Source organism: Uloborus diversus, chromosome 5 (assembly GCF_026930045.1).
Source record: "Uloborus diversus isolate 005 chromosome 5, Udiv.v.3.1, whole genome shotgun sequence".
Classification (NCBI taxonomy): domain Eukaryota; kingdom Metazoa; phylum Arthropoda; class Arachnida; order Araneae; family Uloboridae; genus Uloborus; species Uloborus diversus.
In genome coordinates this window covers 180,833,238-180,851,542 of record NC_072735.1, presented here as the reverse complement: position 1 = coordinate 180,851,542, position 18,305 = coordinate 180,833,238, and the positions used below count along the sequence as shown (strand labels likewise).

The 18,305-nt window shown below is 30.3% G+C and overlaps 1 protein-coding gene across 1 annotated transcript in view; it reads left to right on the top strand.

The window, feature by feature from the left end:
- Nucleotides 1–18,305, top strand: part of LOC129223321 (SET and MYND domain-containing protein 4-like) — a 77,765-nt gene that overhangs the window by 15,339 nt on the left and 44,121 nt on the right. Inside the window, exons 5-10 of the mRNA XM_054857887.1 lie at nt 1,630–1,686; nt 1,764–1,818; nt 2,923–3,052; nt 8,668–8,792; nt 10,311–10,416; nt 16,865–16,925. Of these exons, the coding sequence (XP_054713862.1) occupies nt 1,630–1,686; nt 1,764–1,818; nt 2,923–3,052; nt 8,668–8,792; nt 10,311–10,416; nt 16,865–16,925 (534 nt within the window). The remainder of the gene's footprint in view (nt 1–1,629; nt 1,687–1,763; nt 1,819–2,922; nt 3,053–8,667; nt 8,793–10,310; nt 10,417–16,864; nt 16,926–18,305) is intronic.

Genomic DNA, 18,305 nt, shown 5'->3' with positions numbered 1-18,305 from the left:
AGTTAATAGACCTTTGTCTATGAACATTTGTAGCTTAGTATCAATTTATTTTTACTATTAGCAGCCTTAATGCAGGTCTTTAATGTTTATGAAAAAAAAGGCAATCTTAAAGCGCAATGCTAAAAATAGGGTAGTGAGAAATGTATTCATATATAAGATGTGTGCATATATGATAGATGTGCTGATTAATATAAAATTATTGAATTAAAAAAAACATTGCATCAGAGTGTTCATAGTATTCAAAGAAATCACAAAAAAATATTCGATAATATTATTTTATTTCTTAATGAAAAAGATAGTGATTTAAAAAGAAAATTACAAAACATATGTAATTGTAGGCACAAACTGTAAATACAATAACAGAAAAAGAGAAGAAATGAATACGAGTATTCTCTTATAAGTTTGGGGGAAGAGGGGAACTCACAGAAACACATATAAGTGACCATCTCATAAGTTAAAACCCCTTATATTGTTTTCAGGGGTGCCACGCCACAGGGAAACCTGAAGAAACAGGGAAAAACACAGGGAATTCAAAAATCAACAAAAAAACAGGGAAAATCCAGGGAATTTCGAAAATTTCCTCAAAAACTTGGAAAATACAGGGAATTTTTTTTCCCTTCTTAAATTAAAGTTACAAAAATCAATTCCCAAATATATAAACTACCAAAAATTAAATAAATAGTAATAATTATAATTAGAATATTAATAAAGTTCAGAAATAAAGTAAAATAAAAAATGGTAATTTTGCTTGAAAGTTTTTTTTTAAAAGTAAATATTAAAATATTTATCATAAAAATAGAATCTTGAATTTCATGATAATTTAGAGTGTATGAAATTAGTCGTCAATAATCATTGTTCTGGGTCACTTATACACTTTTAGGTCCATGGCTAAGAGAAGTTTTTTTTTTGAACAAAAAGTTGAATATATTCAACCACCATGCTATTATTTCAGTTATTATAAATTCTTATTTATTTTCCCTTATTTATTTAGAAATTTGTGTTTTGTTTTTTTACCCTGTGGTGAAATTATCAAGATATTAATGTTCTTTTCCAAATAATCTATGCTCGCTCGTTTGTAATGTTTTATTTTCATACAGGGAAAACACAGGGAATTTTTTTTCCAAAATTGAGTGACAACCCTGGTTTTATAAATGTGCATTAATTTAATAAACATTAAAAAAAGAATGATTTAACCATTTTAATTCTTTATTATTATTATCACATGTTACCTTTTGTTGTCGAAATTTACAGTTACTTATTCTTAATTAACTCTTTCAGCATAGTTTCTTGATCTTGGCATACTTAATTTTAATCAAGGCAAATTTTTTCACCCGATTAATCGGTGAAAATTGGTTGATTATGAATTGTGACCAATTATGTCGAATTACAGATTGCTGCCGATTAATCTGTGCTTTTCTATTTAAAATCATGATTTCAGTTTCCTATTTGGTCATTATATGTCATTAAAACTGAAAGATATTCTTTTGTAAAATTTTTGTAATAAACTGACACTTGGTCTAATTATCATTTTACTTATGTTCTTCTTATAGTATTTTAATTTCAAAGGTAATATAATTTTATTGTTCTTGTTGTATGTGTTATTAATTTTTATTTATGTATTTTTTAAAGCATTTGATGAATCATTAGAACTTTTAGAAGAAGCACGTTTAGATGTCAAGAGAATAAGTAAGTATATCAGATTTTAGCTTTTAGCACTCTTGATTACAATTACGCAGGTTAATTGTCTCTCATTTATTCAACAGTTCGCCAAAAGAAGGACATTGAGACGTTAAGAGCTACTGCAGAAAAAGTACAAGGGTACGTAGTTTTTATAACTGCACTTATTATTAATATATACTTGATTGATATATTAAAAAATCTGTTGTGGTCATTTTACGCCGAACGAAAAATCGATGATTACAAACATAACTAAAGAATAGGATTCATTAGCTCCTGTGCGTGCATTTAGAAGCTGTACTTCTTGAATGTAGAGTGTTTTATACATTTTCCTACACATATAAAAGTATGGTTAAACATAGAGGATTGTACTTTCAGATGCTAACATTGCATTTGCATATCACACGTAATCATAGTCTTTCACTCAATAAAAACATATTAATTGCCTTTTCACAACATCATACCCGCATCAGACTTAACTCGATTTTCAGTCAATCGGCTAATGAAGGCTTCATGTTTCAAGGTGTTGACTAATACACATATTTTTTCTTTTTTCAATAGTTGATACTGTTTAAATTCAGGTTTTTTTTCTACATTTCAACACATTATCATCTGTAAAGCAACAATCTTTGTTTTTCAAGTAATTAGCGTACTATAATCAAGATTTCAAGAACAAATCATTATATTTTAGATTATATTTTAGATTAATTTTGATTATGCCTTCAAAGCAATTACTTTTTCACGTTTTTAGTTTAGTTGCTCAAATGGAATGTTAAACTCAAACTTTATCTTTTTAAATCGTATTATCCGCGGATTATACGAAGCTTTTTTTTCTTCAGGTCGATTTTAGGACCTGTGGTTTATAGGCCGTCCGTGGATAATACGCGGGTAAATACGGTAGTACAGTGTGGGTCTTCCGCTTTCAGTGATGCTAAAAGGATGAAAGTCCATTCACAAAACCAATATTTAGTACCAACAAAGCCCATTCTAACGCTCCTCCGCTCTTTTCCAAAAAAATTCATGTTGCAGGTGAGCAACTTGCCTCAGCAATAAAAAATAATCACTCAAGAAAAACTCGTGTTACAGCCATTTCGCGTGAGTCGGATCGCATTGTAGCGGGATCCGACTGTACACAATTTTGAACACGGTGGAATTTTCCTACAATGTTTACAAACTATCTGTGATTGTAGTACTCATGTGACCACTTTTATTTTCTTCATGTTTTAATCATTGTTTATGCTTCAGAGAAAATGCCGCAGATGAGTTAGGAGTGTCCAAAATATTGCCTGTCAGTTATAGCCCTCATCCAAGCATAGAATGTGCATCTAGTGCAATAGATATTAGTCATGACAAACACAAAGGAAGGTACATTGTGGTGAGTGACTTGACTTTTTACTTTCATAGAATAAGAATAGACATTATTGTCAATTATATTTAAAAGTATTCAGTGTGCAGTAGGCAAACTTTATGTATTATATTGTTTCTTGCACACTTTGAAAAATCTTGTTATAACAAGTTTCTTTATAATGAACCTATGTTGAAACATATGTAGCAAAACTTCTAAAAAGGAACACCACTACAGCAACTACTTCTTTATGGAACATTTCTTTAAGGGTATCGATTTTTTTTTTTTTGCAAATTTTAAAACCAGACTGTTAATCCTTTCATAGCATCATGTTTTGAACAAATTTATGGTGTAAGTAAAAAAAAATCTTAAGAACAAAACATTTAGTTTTGTACCATCTTCTGTTTTTTTAATTATATTTAAATATGTTTTTATTTTTAATTAGTATATTTATTTTTTCATCCAAAATCCGAGTGAAGGTGATTTATATTTATATTGAATTAGTTGCATCCCCGGAAATAACAACCCACTAGAGCAAGGGAAAAAAATGTTTTAGAAAATGTTGGTTAAAAATATTTATTACATTTTAACGTCCTTGAAAACCTTTGGAACTTTAATATGCTCGAAGTTCCTAAAGTCAGCTAGTACTAAAATTGGTGGTGCCTAAACATTAAAATCGGTTAGAAAATATTAGAAACTAGCTGCGTGCCCGGCGTTGCACGGGCTACTTAAAAAATGAAAGATGTCCAAATGATGTTTTTGTATTATTCTGACATCAGTTTCTAAAACGCTAAGGAGTAAATAAATACGCGTAATGCAAATTTTGTAAAACACCAGTAGAGCATATTTTTGGCAAAAATCTCTTTAAAGTTAATCATAGTTATCAATGATGCAAGTTATGAGTATTTTCAGTTAGCACAAAAGATGAAAATATATGCATTATCAATTATAATCTGTGCTCACTTTAAACTGAATGAAATCTGATAGACTATACCTGAAACATTTGTATGTACAATTAAGATCAGCTTTTTACATAAAATGACACATACTTTTTAGTTGCTTACGTGAAACTAAACAGGGTTCGTACGCTCCGGGAATTCCGGGAAAACCGGGAATTGTCAGGGAAAATGACACTGTCAAAAATGTCAGGGAAAAGTCAGGGAGTTTTCAAATTTTGTCCTCCAAATTTTTTTTTTTCCATTTTTTCCCCAAGGAATTAAGTACTATGAGATCTAGTCTTCGTTTTTATTGTGATTTCACGAAAAAAATTGTAAATTTTTATCTAAACCGACGCTGGCACTTAAAAACTGCAATCGAAAGATGAACGTTTTTTTTTTTTCACAACGAAAAATGCGCCAAAAAAGTGAAGATTTTCTTGCATGGAGTCAGTGAGGGGAACGCATTCCTTTCTACTCCCTAAAGTTTTAGATGAGTTGCCACAACATTCTGTTCGGTTCAGGGTTCGTAAGCTCCGGGAAAACTTGGAATTATCAGGGAAAATGACTTAGTCAAAAATGTCAAGGAATTTTCCAAATGTGTCCCCGAAATTTTTCTTTTCCCAATTTTTTCCTAGGGAATTTCGTTTTATAAGACCTAATCTTCATTTTTATCGATGTATTTAAAAAAAAATTGTAACAATTTTAAAACAATGAAAAAAGTGGCGACCCAAAAAATCTTCAGCAGCCGCCATTTTTGGCTCTCAGTAGTTCCCAAGGGGAAAAAAAATCAGGTGAACAGCAATTATGCACAAACTCAACTGGAGAGAAGACAATTTACTGCTTCGGAAGCACAACCTGTAGATGGGAGGGTCGATCGGGGAAAATCGTTTTTTTTTTTTTTTGATCGGAAAATCATTTCAGCTACGTGTGAAACGTAGTCGCCATCTTTGGTCATTCACAAGATGGAAGTAGATACGATCCAAAAATGTCTAAGTTTCTAAAAACAAAGCAGAATTGGATGTTTTCTTTAATTGAAAACTGATGAAAACAACAAAAAATGGCCTGCAAATTGTTTTTTTATTATTATTTGAAATAATTTTCTTGAGAAATGAAAAATTTTGTTCTTAAAACTTAATCTTATCCTCACTGCCTCGGACGCAAATGTGATAAAAGCTTTTCAATGAATTGTATTATCATGAAGATTTATTATTTTTTAATTGTCTTCATGCAACAAATTAAAAAAAAAGTTATTTCTTATTTTTGGGCATAGCCGCCATATTTGGTCATTCCCAAGATGGAAGTACACAAGACTTTTTCAAGTGCCTAAGTTCCCGAAAACGGCATTGGATGTTAATTGCAATGCAAACTATTGAAAACAACACAAATTGTGCCCTTTTTTTCCGGATAATTTGTAATTATTTTCTGGAAAAATGCAAAATTTAATCTTCATAACATTTTTTTTGTTTTAATTGATTTAGACTCTTATATGCTAAATACTGACTATTTTGCTTTTATTGTAGTTTTTTAAGGATTATTAATTATTTATTACTACTTTTATACTACAAATCCAAAAATCTACTTATTATTTTAAATTTTTCACTTTGTCGCCATATTTGATCGTTTGCACAATGGAAGTAGACTTAAACTTCCAGAAACAGAATTGGGCGTTTATATCAATGTGTAATATTGAAAATAACATTAAATGTGCAAAAAGTTATGAATTTTTGAAAATTAACTATTACTTTCTGGAAAAGAAAGTTTGAAATTTTAATGTAAGCGTCCTTTAATATGTGAAAAAAAAAAAAAAAGATTATTGGCATTAGCCTATGATTGGCGGATGTTGATTTTTGTTACTATGCATTACATGGTATGCCGATTGATGCAACAAGTTAATCATATTTATACTGAAATTTAGCATTGCATTTTGCTCAATATGTTTCGTGTAACCTACTTATAAGAAAATAAAAAGTATGGTAAACCAAAAGCGGATGCTAAAAGGTTGCTGCAGGACTACAGCAAAACGCTATAATATTACGCGTGACATCAAAGAAACGCTAAAATAAGTTGAAAGTACTCTGTTTTCAACAAATAGTAAACAAATTAAAACAATTTTGAACAAAATGTTTAAAAAAAAACTTAAAATTTTGACAGAGAAAACAAACAAAAAAAAAAAAACAAGTTTTTTTTTTTATCTAAGGGGAGAAGTTTCAGTTCTGCATCGCTACTTTAAACAATTTTAATTATTTTGAAAATATTACTATTTAAACTTAAATTTTGAATGAAGCGAGTAACCTGGAATTTTCTAAAAAACAACCTGGAAAACCTGGAAAAGTCAGGGAACTTTTTTTAACCAAAAGTGTATGAACCCTGCTAAAGCACCAAGACTTTATAAATACCAATCAGCATTAATTTAATACCAAGTCATCAGATTCGAATTAAGCTTTAGTTAAAATCCTTAAAAACAATATTTTTGTTCAACTCTGTTTCACTTAAAGAAATCCAAACAATCTTAATTTAACATGTTCTTTTAACGATACAAACTGTATTTCAAAAATAGAAACAGGAAGGAAAAATAGAGTTATTACAATTCGAAAACTCACCAATGTGACGGGAAAAGGTCCAACAAAATAAACATAATTAGTCACATCTCCTAAATGTACCAAAATATGAAGCCGGCGAATGATAAACTTACACTACAATCAATAAAGATAGCTAAAGAAACAACTTTCCTATACTGAAAAAAGTTAAGAACGTTGAATGTAAAAATTAAAAAAAAAAAAGACAGACGATAAAATAAAGGCTATGTCCGAATAGTGCAACCAATTTTAAACTAATTTAAAATAAAAATTCTAGATGGAAACGTTGTTTTAAGATTTGGACAGCAGCCAAAAAATCTCTTTTAAAAGAATTATTAGAATTTTACTTGCTCACCAATATCCAAGATGGCAACAGGAAAGAAATAAAAATTCCCGAATAACGTTATGTTACTTAACGTTTTAATTAATATCTCCGCTAATTAAAGTCCCACAATTACGAGATTGGTCCTATTGTTTTCTTTGGAAAATTTCAAATTGATCGGTACCTCATTTGACTCTCGATTCGCAGCGGTTCTCGAGAAGATAGATCTTCAGACAGACAGACAGACAGACGCGAACAGATTTTAATATTATAGTGGATTTTAACATGAGATTGTATTTTAAATGTTTCAGTGCTAATTCTTGTTGAATAGCATTTTAAAAATTGGTGTAGTTTTACTCAGGATTTGAAAATATCATGTTATTTTCAAAAATATCCGATATTTCTATACATGGATGCTTCACTTGCCAAATCGATCATGAAATAGAAAGTAGAAAAAGTTACGAAGAAGATGGTGTTATCCATAATGTAAATAGGCCCTCGTGTTACATTTTCTGCCAACACATGGTCAGAAATGTACTGAACCAAAAGTTTAACATAAATCCCCATGCTAAGAATTGTTTAAGCACTATTAAAGCAGAAACGATGATTTTTTTAAAAAGTGGAGTTATTCGATTTGGCAACTGAGGCATCTATATATCGGACATTGTGATATGTATCCGATATTTTCAATTAGCACAAATTAAAGTCTTTAGAATAGTAAATGCATCCTCAAATCACTCTTCATTTTCTTATACACACAGTTATTACAGTATGTAGACTTAAAATTAAGGTTTCTTTTATTATTTATATCTCATATTTCATTTAACATTTTTATCAATTTTACTGGTGTTAATTTAGCATTAGCCGTTTTATTCATTTTTCTTCTGTTAGCTACTTTTACAGAGTTGTATGGTTCAGAAATAAAAAATTTGCATTAGTCGGTGCAGTCATAAGACATTTTCTTTTTTTTTCTGACCTACGTTTGATACTTAATTGGGCACTTTTAATATGAATTAAAACTTACATTACTAATAATTTTATGAATATAAAATAAAAAAAGAATATTATACTATTTTGTTATATATTAGTGATGTATTAATACATCGTCGCCTCAGAGCAACAGTAAGATATCTAATCCCAGAAATAATACTAAAATACCTTACTGTTGCTCTGAGGCAACGATATCATAAACTACATAATATTATTATCATATTAATGCTTCATATAGTACTAAAAATATAGTACATAACTTTTTGGTTATTTTTAACAATTTTAATGAACAATATTACTATGATTAATATAATTTTTGCATTGTAAATACTGTAGTTGAAAAAGTAAATATCAAAAATATCAAAATATCATATCTTCAAAATCAATATCAGATATATATCCTGATATATCAGGATATAAGATCAACTGTCGATAATTCGAAGTCCCAAGAGACCGGCTAAAACCTTCGAGTTATGGAAAGTTTCCACAACAGTCTCGAGTTTGGGACCCGATGAAAACTTTGAGATGTAGGAATATTTAATTTATAAACTTCGAGTTATCGAGATTTGACTGTATATCAACTGATATATATTGAGAAACCTTGATTTTACTACATTGTAATTTTTATGAACGTAATAATTTGTGGCAAAATTAGGCTATGAAAGGTATAATGGAAGCAATGATGTAAAACAAGATTAATGTTTGTCCTGAAAATGCAAAAACTAAAAATACTTGTTTGACATATTTGTTTCTGAGAAATATAGTACTGATTTAAATGACTCATGAATGAAATTGTAAATAATACTTTTCTGTTTGTAGGCGAATAGAGCCTTAGCTGCCGGAGACACTCTGTTTGTGGAAGAAGCCTATGCGTCCGTTTTATTGCCTGGTCATTATATCACCCACTGCCATCATTGTTACACGAAGACTCGAGCATTTGTCCCGTGAGTTATTTTATATCATTGCCCTTTCTTCAAACCAACATTTCTTAAATTGGGTTCTGCGGAACCCCAGGGTTTCCATGGAGATCACTCAAGGGTTTCACAATACTTGCACTTTTTCTTTTTTTTCTTCAAAACATTGAAATTAGTTACTTAAAAAATAAGGTTTTGGGGTAGTGTTCAATAAGTATTTTCCGAACAAGCAACTGGAAATATCAATAGTGGATTAAAAAGCTATTTATAGTCAATGTATGGCTTTCAGTTATGTAATCTCTAGGATAAGACTCTTTTATGGAAATGGCATTTGATCCACCCTTGCGGTAGAAATTTAAAATCATGCCATTTAGTGAAATTTAAAAGATAAATGCTGTAAAATTGTGACGAAATTTCTTGTTGGCACTATTACTTTCTGCAACTAAATATCATCATCGGCTTAGTGCTGAACCCTGATATTAAGGATGTATTTATCATAGTAAAAAAAGGTCCCACTTCATTAAAATTAAAACTTTAAAATTTTGTTTGAAACGCAGATGTTTTAGATGTTTGGAGAAATCTTTGTTAATTTTAAAATTACTTTTTTGCATCAAAACATATTTTTTTAAATTAAAAAAAAAGAATTTTGATTGAAAATCAACCATTTCTAGAATGTTGCATGTGTACTATACTATTGAGGAAGAAAATGGGTTCTACAAAAAATGTCAACGTTCAAAAGGGTTCCCCTTGTCGAATAAATTGAAGAACTCTGCTTCAAACCATTCATTATTTTGTTATTTTGTTAATACCATACAATAGTAATGTCTAGTTACTTATTTTTATTAAATTTGTTTCATGTCAAAAACTTAATGAGTTTATTAAATTTATCAGAATTATTTTTAAGAAAAAAATAATTTTCTTCTGATTTTATATTTTTTTACTCTATTTTCATTATGAATCCTAAGACGGTGTACTAGATATTGTTAAAAGTTTTTTGGGGAAAGGAGGGAAGACAACCTCATTTTTTATCTGCATCCTTGGGGGTTAGATAGTTTAATAAATAAAAAAAGTGAGGGTACAATGGTTAAAATTCATACTCTTGTCCTTGCAGTATGAGGTGGATATTACAAAAAATGACCAGGTACTTTAAGTAATGTATGTAATAATAACAACCTTCTTATGCACAAACATGCCAAATGCATTTTTAGAGGGGGGGGGGAGGCTGTATAAAGAACCTCCTTATTTTGTGCAAAAGATGTAAGCTTCAGGGATATCATTCCTTTGCAAAGCTTACATATTTTTGCATTGATAAAGCAATTCTTTGTAACCCTGAAACATGTATGATTAGGTCGCTTATCTGTGTTATGATGTTACTGTATTCATGTAGCTCACTCGGAAAGATGGAGCATTTTTATTTTATTTCTACTTGACCAATACTTCATCAGTGGTAGCTCATGATAAATATCCAATGCATTTCACTTTTGTAGACCTATTTTGATTTTTAAAGTGTTAGATATTTTTTATTCTGACACAATACCTTCTTTTCAGTTGTCATCAATGTTCTCAGGTTCGTTATTGCAGCCAACAGTGTGTCGATGAATCCTGGGAGAAATACCATAAGTGGGAGTGTGGAAATCTCGATTTACTTCATACGGTATGTTTATAGCAGCTCAAATGAACTTATACACTTTTGATTTCTGATTTTAAGCATTCATCCGATCACATGGTTTCTCAATCAAAGTCATTCAAAGTTTCAGCCATTTGCATTTCATGTATGGAGTCATCACTCAAATCGTCAGTGGCGGTGCCACTGACGATTTGAGGGGTTTTGGGATTAAAACCCTCCCAGAACATTCATTTCCTTCATACAAATTGTTATGGTTCCTTTTATGGAACCTATGCTCGCTGGGACATGTAATTGGTAATTGATCATTCACACATTATACAGTGGTGGACAAAATTATAGACTATTTTTTTTTCTTTTGTTTCAATTATAACATGACTCAGTTTAAATTATTTTCATTGAACTGAATATGAATAGTTGAAGAAATAGTTCTAAAATTAGTACATCTTATCAATTAAATTAAAAAATTTATGAAATTAGAAAATTTGCAAATTTAATATTTTATCATTACGTGAAACCTGGACAAAAGTATAAACTGAAAGGTAAAAAATCCAGGATTACGAGAAAGTTTCGTTCGAAAATGTTAATTTAATGCCATAGAATGAATAAATGTTGCCATCAGTGATTGCTAAAAGTTTTGTTTTTGGAAATTAATGAGAAACATATAAATGCACCGCTGGACAAAATTATAAACTCATTTTTTTTTCCATTTTTTTAATCATAATTTAACTCTGTTAATTTTTTTTTCCAGTAAAGATAAATAAATAACTAAATAGTCCTAAATTCAGTATAACTCATAAACTTCATAAAATAAATAATTTAATTTAAAAAATTCTCAACTTTAATATCTCAATTCGCAACTCCAATAAACTATAGGGGCGCTGCAGCCACTGTCTAATGGCGGATGAAAAAGGTAAAACAAACAGATGCCGTAATTTATAACTTGCTTTGAAGCTTAATGAATGACAGTAATATTTCATCGTGCTTGTGGGAAATTTTCTTTTCGATTCCTCTGAAATTACATTACACCATAAACTCTCTAAAGCCTGTAATTTTCTCCAAAGAAAACACGTGGAACGGAATGTTTTACCTTCTTCTTTAGCATTGTTAATCACCGCAAGGTAGCGAATTCGAGCTCTGGAGTTGCGAAAAACACATGAAACCTGGACAAAAGTATCAACTCAAAAGTAAGAAACTCTGAAGTTTGGTAGAATTTTATTTTTAGAGTTTTGAAATGCCTCAAGGTTTAAAACTTACAGAGCAACAAGTAGGAAAAATTGTGGCCTACAGAGATGCTGGTAAAACCCAGCGCCAAATTGCCTATGTAGTTAAATGCTCCCAAGGGGCAGTAAAAAATGTACTGAAGGATCCCCCAAGTTATGGAAAAAGAAAAAGGACGGGGAGGCATTCGAAACAGAGAGATTGAAGGTATATTTTACGCACAGCGTCAAACACTGGAGCTTCTTCCAGTAAAATTCTGAAGACTTTAAAACTCAAGGTGAGCTCTAGGACAGTTAGAAGAGTTCTACAACAAGCTCAGATTATGAAGTGGAGAAAAATGAAAACACAGCCAATGCTGGAGGTTTGGCATATTACTGAAAGATTTCAATTTGCACAGAGACATATGTCTTGGAAAAAAATGTGGAACTCAATTGTTTGGTCCAATAAAAAAAATTCAACTTGGATGGTCCAGATGGCTTAAGATACTATTGGCATGACATTAGAAAAAAAGAACAACACATATTTAGCCGAAGCTTTGGTGGAGGTTCTGTAATGGTTTGGGCTGGTTTCTCTCAGCATGGTGAAGCAGGATTGACGTTTCTTAATGGAAGACAGAACGCTGAAGATTACCAATTAATACTGGAAAATCATCTCTTACCTTTCGCTCATCTGATTCCTATAGGTAACTGGTTATTTCAACAAGATAACGCGAGTGTACACACAGCGAAATGTACAAAAGAATGGTTCAAGCGCTAGAGTATCAGTTATCAAATGGCCAGCTCGTAGTCCAGATCTTATTCCGATTCAAAATCTTTGGGGGACCATGGTTCGCAAAGTTTATCATGATCGGCACCAGTACCAAACCACAGAGGAATTTAAAAGGGCAACACTTTCAGCATGGAACCATATGCCACTGCAGCTGTTGGAAACTCTTGTGAAATCTATGCCTAGCCGCATATTCGAGGCAATTCAGAAAAACGGTGGCCCAAATCATTTTTAAAAGTTAGTAGTTTACACTGATGGCTAGATTTAGTGCAGTGTTAATTTTTAAAATATTTCAAATATTGATTTTTTTTTTTCAATTTGTCCATGTTAATAGCAAAATTACATTTTCCTAAATCTCTGCTTTGTTTTGCTAAAGTAATTGCAACTGTAACTTAATTAAACTCAAAAATTTTTTTTATTTTGTCAGCTTATAATTGTGTCTATGCAGTACCGTAAGTTTGTAATTTTGTAGTTCAGCATTGGTTCATTTTTGGATATTAAATTATTAAGTATTTGAATAAAATTCTACCAAACTTCAGAGTTTCTTACTTTTAAGTTAATACTTTTGTTCAGGCTTTATGTGTTATGAAGATATTAAAGTTGAGAATTGCTTTAGTTAAATTATTCATTTTATAAAGTTTATGAGTTATACTGAGTTTAAGACTATTAAGTCAGTTATTTATCTTAACTGGAACAAAAAAAAGAAAAAAAAAAAACTGAGTTAAATTATGATTGAAAAAATTGAAAAAAAATAAAAAATAAAAAATGAGTTTATAATTTTGTCCAGCAGTGCATTTATATGTTTCTCATTAATTTCCGAAACCAAAACTTTTAGCAATCTCTGATGGCAACATTTATTCATTCTATGCTGTTAAATTAACATTTTCGAACGAAACTTTCTCGTAATCCTGGATTTTTTACCTTTCAGTTTATACTTTTGTCCAGGTTTCACGTAATGATAAAATATTAAATTTGCAAATTTTCTAATGTCATGAATTATTTAATTTAATGGATAAGATGTACTAATTTTAGAACTATTTCTTCAACTATTCATCTTAAATTCAATAAAAGTAATTTAAACTGAGTCATATTATAATTGAAACAAAAGAAAAAAAAATTGAGTCTATAGTTTTGTCCACCACTGTAGCACTAGACTTTACTATTCTTTTCTTTACATTGACTATCTACATCTTTATACATAAATGGCTACTTCTGTGTGTATGTATGTATGTCCAGTGTAATCTTCAAAACTACTGGACAGATTTCAACCATTTTTTCACCATAGATAGCTACATTATCAGGGAGCAACTTCGGCTATAATTTATTCCTAAAAAACTTAGTTTAAAAACATTATGATGGAAAACAGTAAATGTCATGTAACTTCCCCATTTAATGATTAAGTATAAAACCTATTGTTATACGAAAATTCGTTGCTTTACAACAGCAATATTAAAAGTAATCTTAATGAAATTTTTGAATCAAGGCCTCTCTGGAGCAAACATGAGTTTGAAGGCATTTAAACATTCGGAAACTACTTTTTGCACACTTAGGGAAACAGCTTTTTTTTTCTTTTTTTGTGTGTGTACTATTTAATTAAATAAAGTGCAGTTTTTTTAGTGATCTTTGTCTTTGTTAGTTCATGTTTTGGAAATTCTTTTAATTTTTATATGCTTTCGTTTCTAAATGAAGACTCGTTCGTTCTTTATACTTATTGCTATTTTACTTTTATGGGTAAGAAAGAAGCTCGATTTTTAATCACGTCAAAGCGGTGTGTTTTGAGTTCTTTCAGTTACGAAAGTTACGTTAGAAAACGAAAGAAAGTAGCGATTGTTTCTCACAATTATTACTGACCCAGGCAATGACGGGTATTTTTGCTAGTAATAAATACTATATACAAGACAAAGCGTGTTGCCAATGCGTACAACTCCAGAGTTCGTTTCAATCTGCTCTCTTCTGAGAGAATGTTCTCCCCAGTGACGTCAGAGGCTCCGACGTCACTACGATTACGGTAGCAGAGTTCGATTAGTTCGATACATCACACAAATCAAGGGGAAAAAACAGTACTTAAACTTTTCCAAGCAGATGGGTTTCAAAAAAATATCTTACTGCTTTTAAGGATCAGGAAGCAATGACAAATTACTTTCTACAGTTGGCTCTCTATTTAACGACTTTCAAGAGACCACAAAAAATCGTCCTTAAGGCGATAAGGACTTTCAGATGAGTAAAAATTGGTCAAACAACCGGTTTTTCATTCATTATTTTTCTAAAAACTAGACCTTTAGCCGAACGGTTTAAAAAAATTAAAAAATTGAATCGGTGGAAAACTGGCGAAGATATGACACTTTTTGTGGGAGCCACACCCTTTTTTTACTAAAAAATGCATATGAAATTCAGAGTAAAAAATGCATGGAATGTTTTAATTTTTAATACTAATAACATTTCAAATGAATCATAAGACCTTATTTGCGGTAAATTTGTATTAAAAAATTGGATCGTTTATTCAATAATGAAATTTGCGAAGTAAAACAGAAAATGTTGATTTTCTCAAAACTTAATTTTCGACATTATTACAAAATTCAAACTGTTCGTTGCAAACCAATTATTATTTAAATTTACTGAAAATTGTATGCCAAGTATTTTAGTGGTGTGTTAACATTTTGTTGTGAAAGATTTTTCTGTTTGGTTAGTTTTGTGGAGTATATTTGCTATATTTTATCAAAATGTAAACATATTTTACCAAAAAGTTTAGTTTTTGGCTTTTTCCCCATTATTTATCTTTACCACAAAATTTTGAAAAAGTAATTCCAACATTCTATTTTTGGTTGTTTTATGTATCATATTTCGCTAGTATTTCATAATTTTGTTGAAATTTCATTCTCAAGGAGTAATATAACAAAAACATTATAAACTCAAAATTTAAATTTAAAAAAATTATAAATTTTAAAATAATTCAATGAAATTTTATATTTGAGTTGGGATTAGCATCATGCATTTATGCTGAAAATTTCAAAGTAATTCATTGAAAATTACTTTAAAAAAAATTGAAACCCCTGTATCGTCTTAAGTAGAATACATCCTTAAATAGAATGCTACAGTGGAGCATCCAGGTTTGTGAAAAGTTGTCATTAAATAGAGGAAGTCATTAAATAGAACGTCGTTAAGCAGAGAGCCAACTGTATTTCTTAAATATACAAGTAATGTTTCACAATGAGCGTCCCTACAGGTACAAGAGAGAAAAAGAGGTATCAGTAAAACGTAACAAGATATCATGGTCACTCAGTACTTTTTAGAGAAACCTATAGAGAGGAAGTCTATTACACACCTGATTTTCTGAGGCTCCTCCCCAATTCTCAATGAAAGGTCGGAAACTATTGTTAGCTAGCATTTGATATTTATAAAGACACTAATGTGTTTGAAGAGGAGATTTTGAATGATCTCGCAAAACCCCCCCTCAAAAAAGGAATATAAGATTAATGTAAAACTAATGAGAAATATACTGAGCTTCTCCCCACTTTCTTTGATCTCTCATTTTTTTTTTGCATTTTTATCATCTATTGTACGTTAGCTTTGTTGTACAAGATTGCTTATTTAGTTTCCACTAAAAAAGAATCACATACACACACACACACACACACAAAAAAAAAGGCCTACTTCAAGCATTTTCCTGTTAGTATTGAATCCAAAATGCGTTTCTTCAAATATCTCAAACTCATTTTTGCAGATACTGCTGTTTACCTGCCCACGGTAGTGTGAATGAGTAATTATGAATTCGTAGAAGCTCTTTGAAAAAATATGTTGAATATTTTTGCATTGAAATGAAAGTGAAAAAAAGTAACAATTTTCGGTTTTGAAAACAATCTAAGAAAATTTTCTGGCTATGCCACTGGGAGTGCGCCAAAGCCACATGATGTCAGGCTTTGAGAAAGGAGGAAAGTTCGTGAAATTGTGACAGTTTGTGACAAGGAGGAGGTAAGACGTGTGACATCACACATTTGGTTGATATTCAAGTTTTTTTTGGTAACAATATGTTCATGAATATTGTGTGAAGTGTGACAAGGTGAGGGAATGGTGGTCAAATATCTAATTAAAGTTATTCTGTTTGGGTTTATGCTTCACTTGTTCTGATATACGTTATTTGTTGAATCTTGGTGTACATCTTTAAGGGCTTTTGGCAAAGAAATTCACTATAAGAAAACACTTGTTAAAATTTTTACCAACGAATGGAAAAGGGGTGAAAAGGAAAGAAACAGTAAAAATCTAAGAGCAACAAATTTATTTTGTGACAGGATTAATTCAACAATTTTCTCTCAAAAAATGATTTAAGTTCTCCCATGTATTTTGACAAAGGGCAATTAATTGTTTTCCAATTTTTATTTACTTCATATTTTTGCATTTTTGAAGTGTAAAGTATTTGAGATTATTAAACTTAATTTTATTTCTGCATAAAGTGACTAATGAAATTTTTTGGAGTAATTTTATTTTTACTTTGAAGGTTGGCATTGCTCATCTTAGTTGTCGTGTCATCTTAATTACTGGTCTCAGTTATTTGCAAGGTAAGCAATAAAATCCTCTCTTCAACCCATGAAAGCTGTTGAAGCCTTTTTGAAATCCAAATGATTGTCTTTAAAAGCAATGTTTCCTGAATAATTTCAGTTTAGTATTCTGCAGTTTTAAAAATAACAAAGTCAATCTAAGCATCATAAAGACATCTCGGATGAGTTTTCTATTGTCAAAATGAAAAATGTAGGTGCCGTTTTTAATAAACTAAAGGAGCTTTTAGGCATTTTGATCCAATAGAAATAATTCTTCAATTTTTCTGCAGGATGGCACAAGATTTACACATTTAAAAAATTCTGCTGCATCTACTTAGATGATATTTGATAAAAACAAATCACTGTATTTAAAAGAAGAAAAAAAACATCTCCCAATTTATCTGAAATGCAATATGATTATCAGAATTTTTTTGTCCTGAATTAATTGCCTCGATAGTGTGTCATGTATATTATGGATTGCGAAAGAAAAGGCAGGATGAGACAAAAACTTTTAGGTGCATCAGTTTTAGCTCCTGTATTTAGAAATCTAGGTGCCAAAATGAAATTTTTGGTCTCAAACTAAGACAAACAATTGCTTATTTCTAAAAATAGTACTATTGAGTATATTTTGAGCTGTACTTAGTAGTACTATAGTACTTTCTAACAAAAGAAGTTTATGAGCCCTAATGTCTTTTCAACTTATTCAATGTGTAAAGAGCTTGAAATCTCTAAAAATACACATAAAATTGAAAAAAAAAGGGGGTTCTCAGCTTTCATAAAAACTAAGCACTCAGTATACCATTATTATGCTAAGTACCATTAAGAACTTAATCAATATTAAAAGTTGTAAAACCATTTTTTTTGGGTGGGGGGAGGGGATGAGGAAGGGTTCATAATAATTCTTATGTGTATATGTATGTATGCTTGATGGTTGTGAACCTGATCATTATTGGTAAAGCATTGAACTTGTTACTAAACTAATAAAACTTTGTCTTTCCTGAATAATTATAACTAGTGTTCGCCCAGTGGTCGAAATTCGACCATATTCATAAATGAATATTTGAGAAAACTTGTATGAATTTATTTATTTCTAACATTTTTATTTCTACTCTTACTCATGATCACTGCATACCTAGAAACATACAATTTTTATATGTGCACACAATACCAAACAGTAATAATTTATTCCAATTTTGCTTTTTGTTTGTTAATCTCAAAATAAATGGGTGAAAGCGGATATTTCGGTAATGAGGTGGATTCTGAAATTTTAAAAGTATTTTTTTCTGAAAGAGCATGTTTAAAAACATAGGTTTTAACCATTTTCTAAATAAGTTGAAAAAAAAAAATGTTTTTTAATAATTATTTTAATCGTTGCGCAGATTGAAATTCATTTTTTACGCT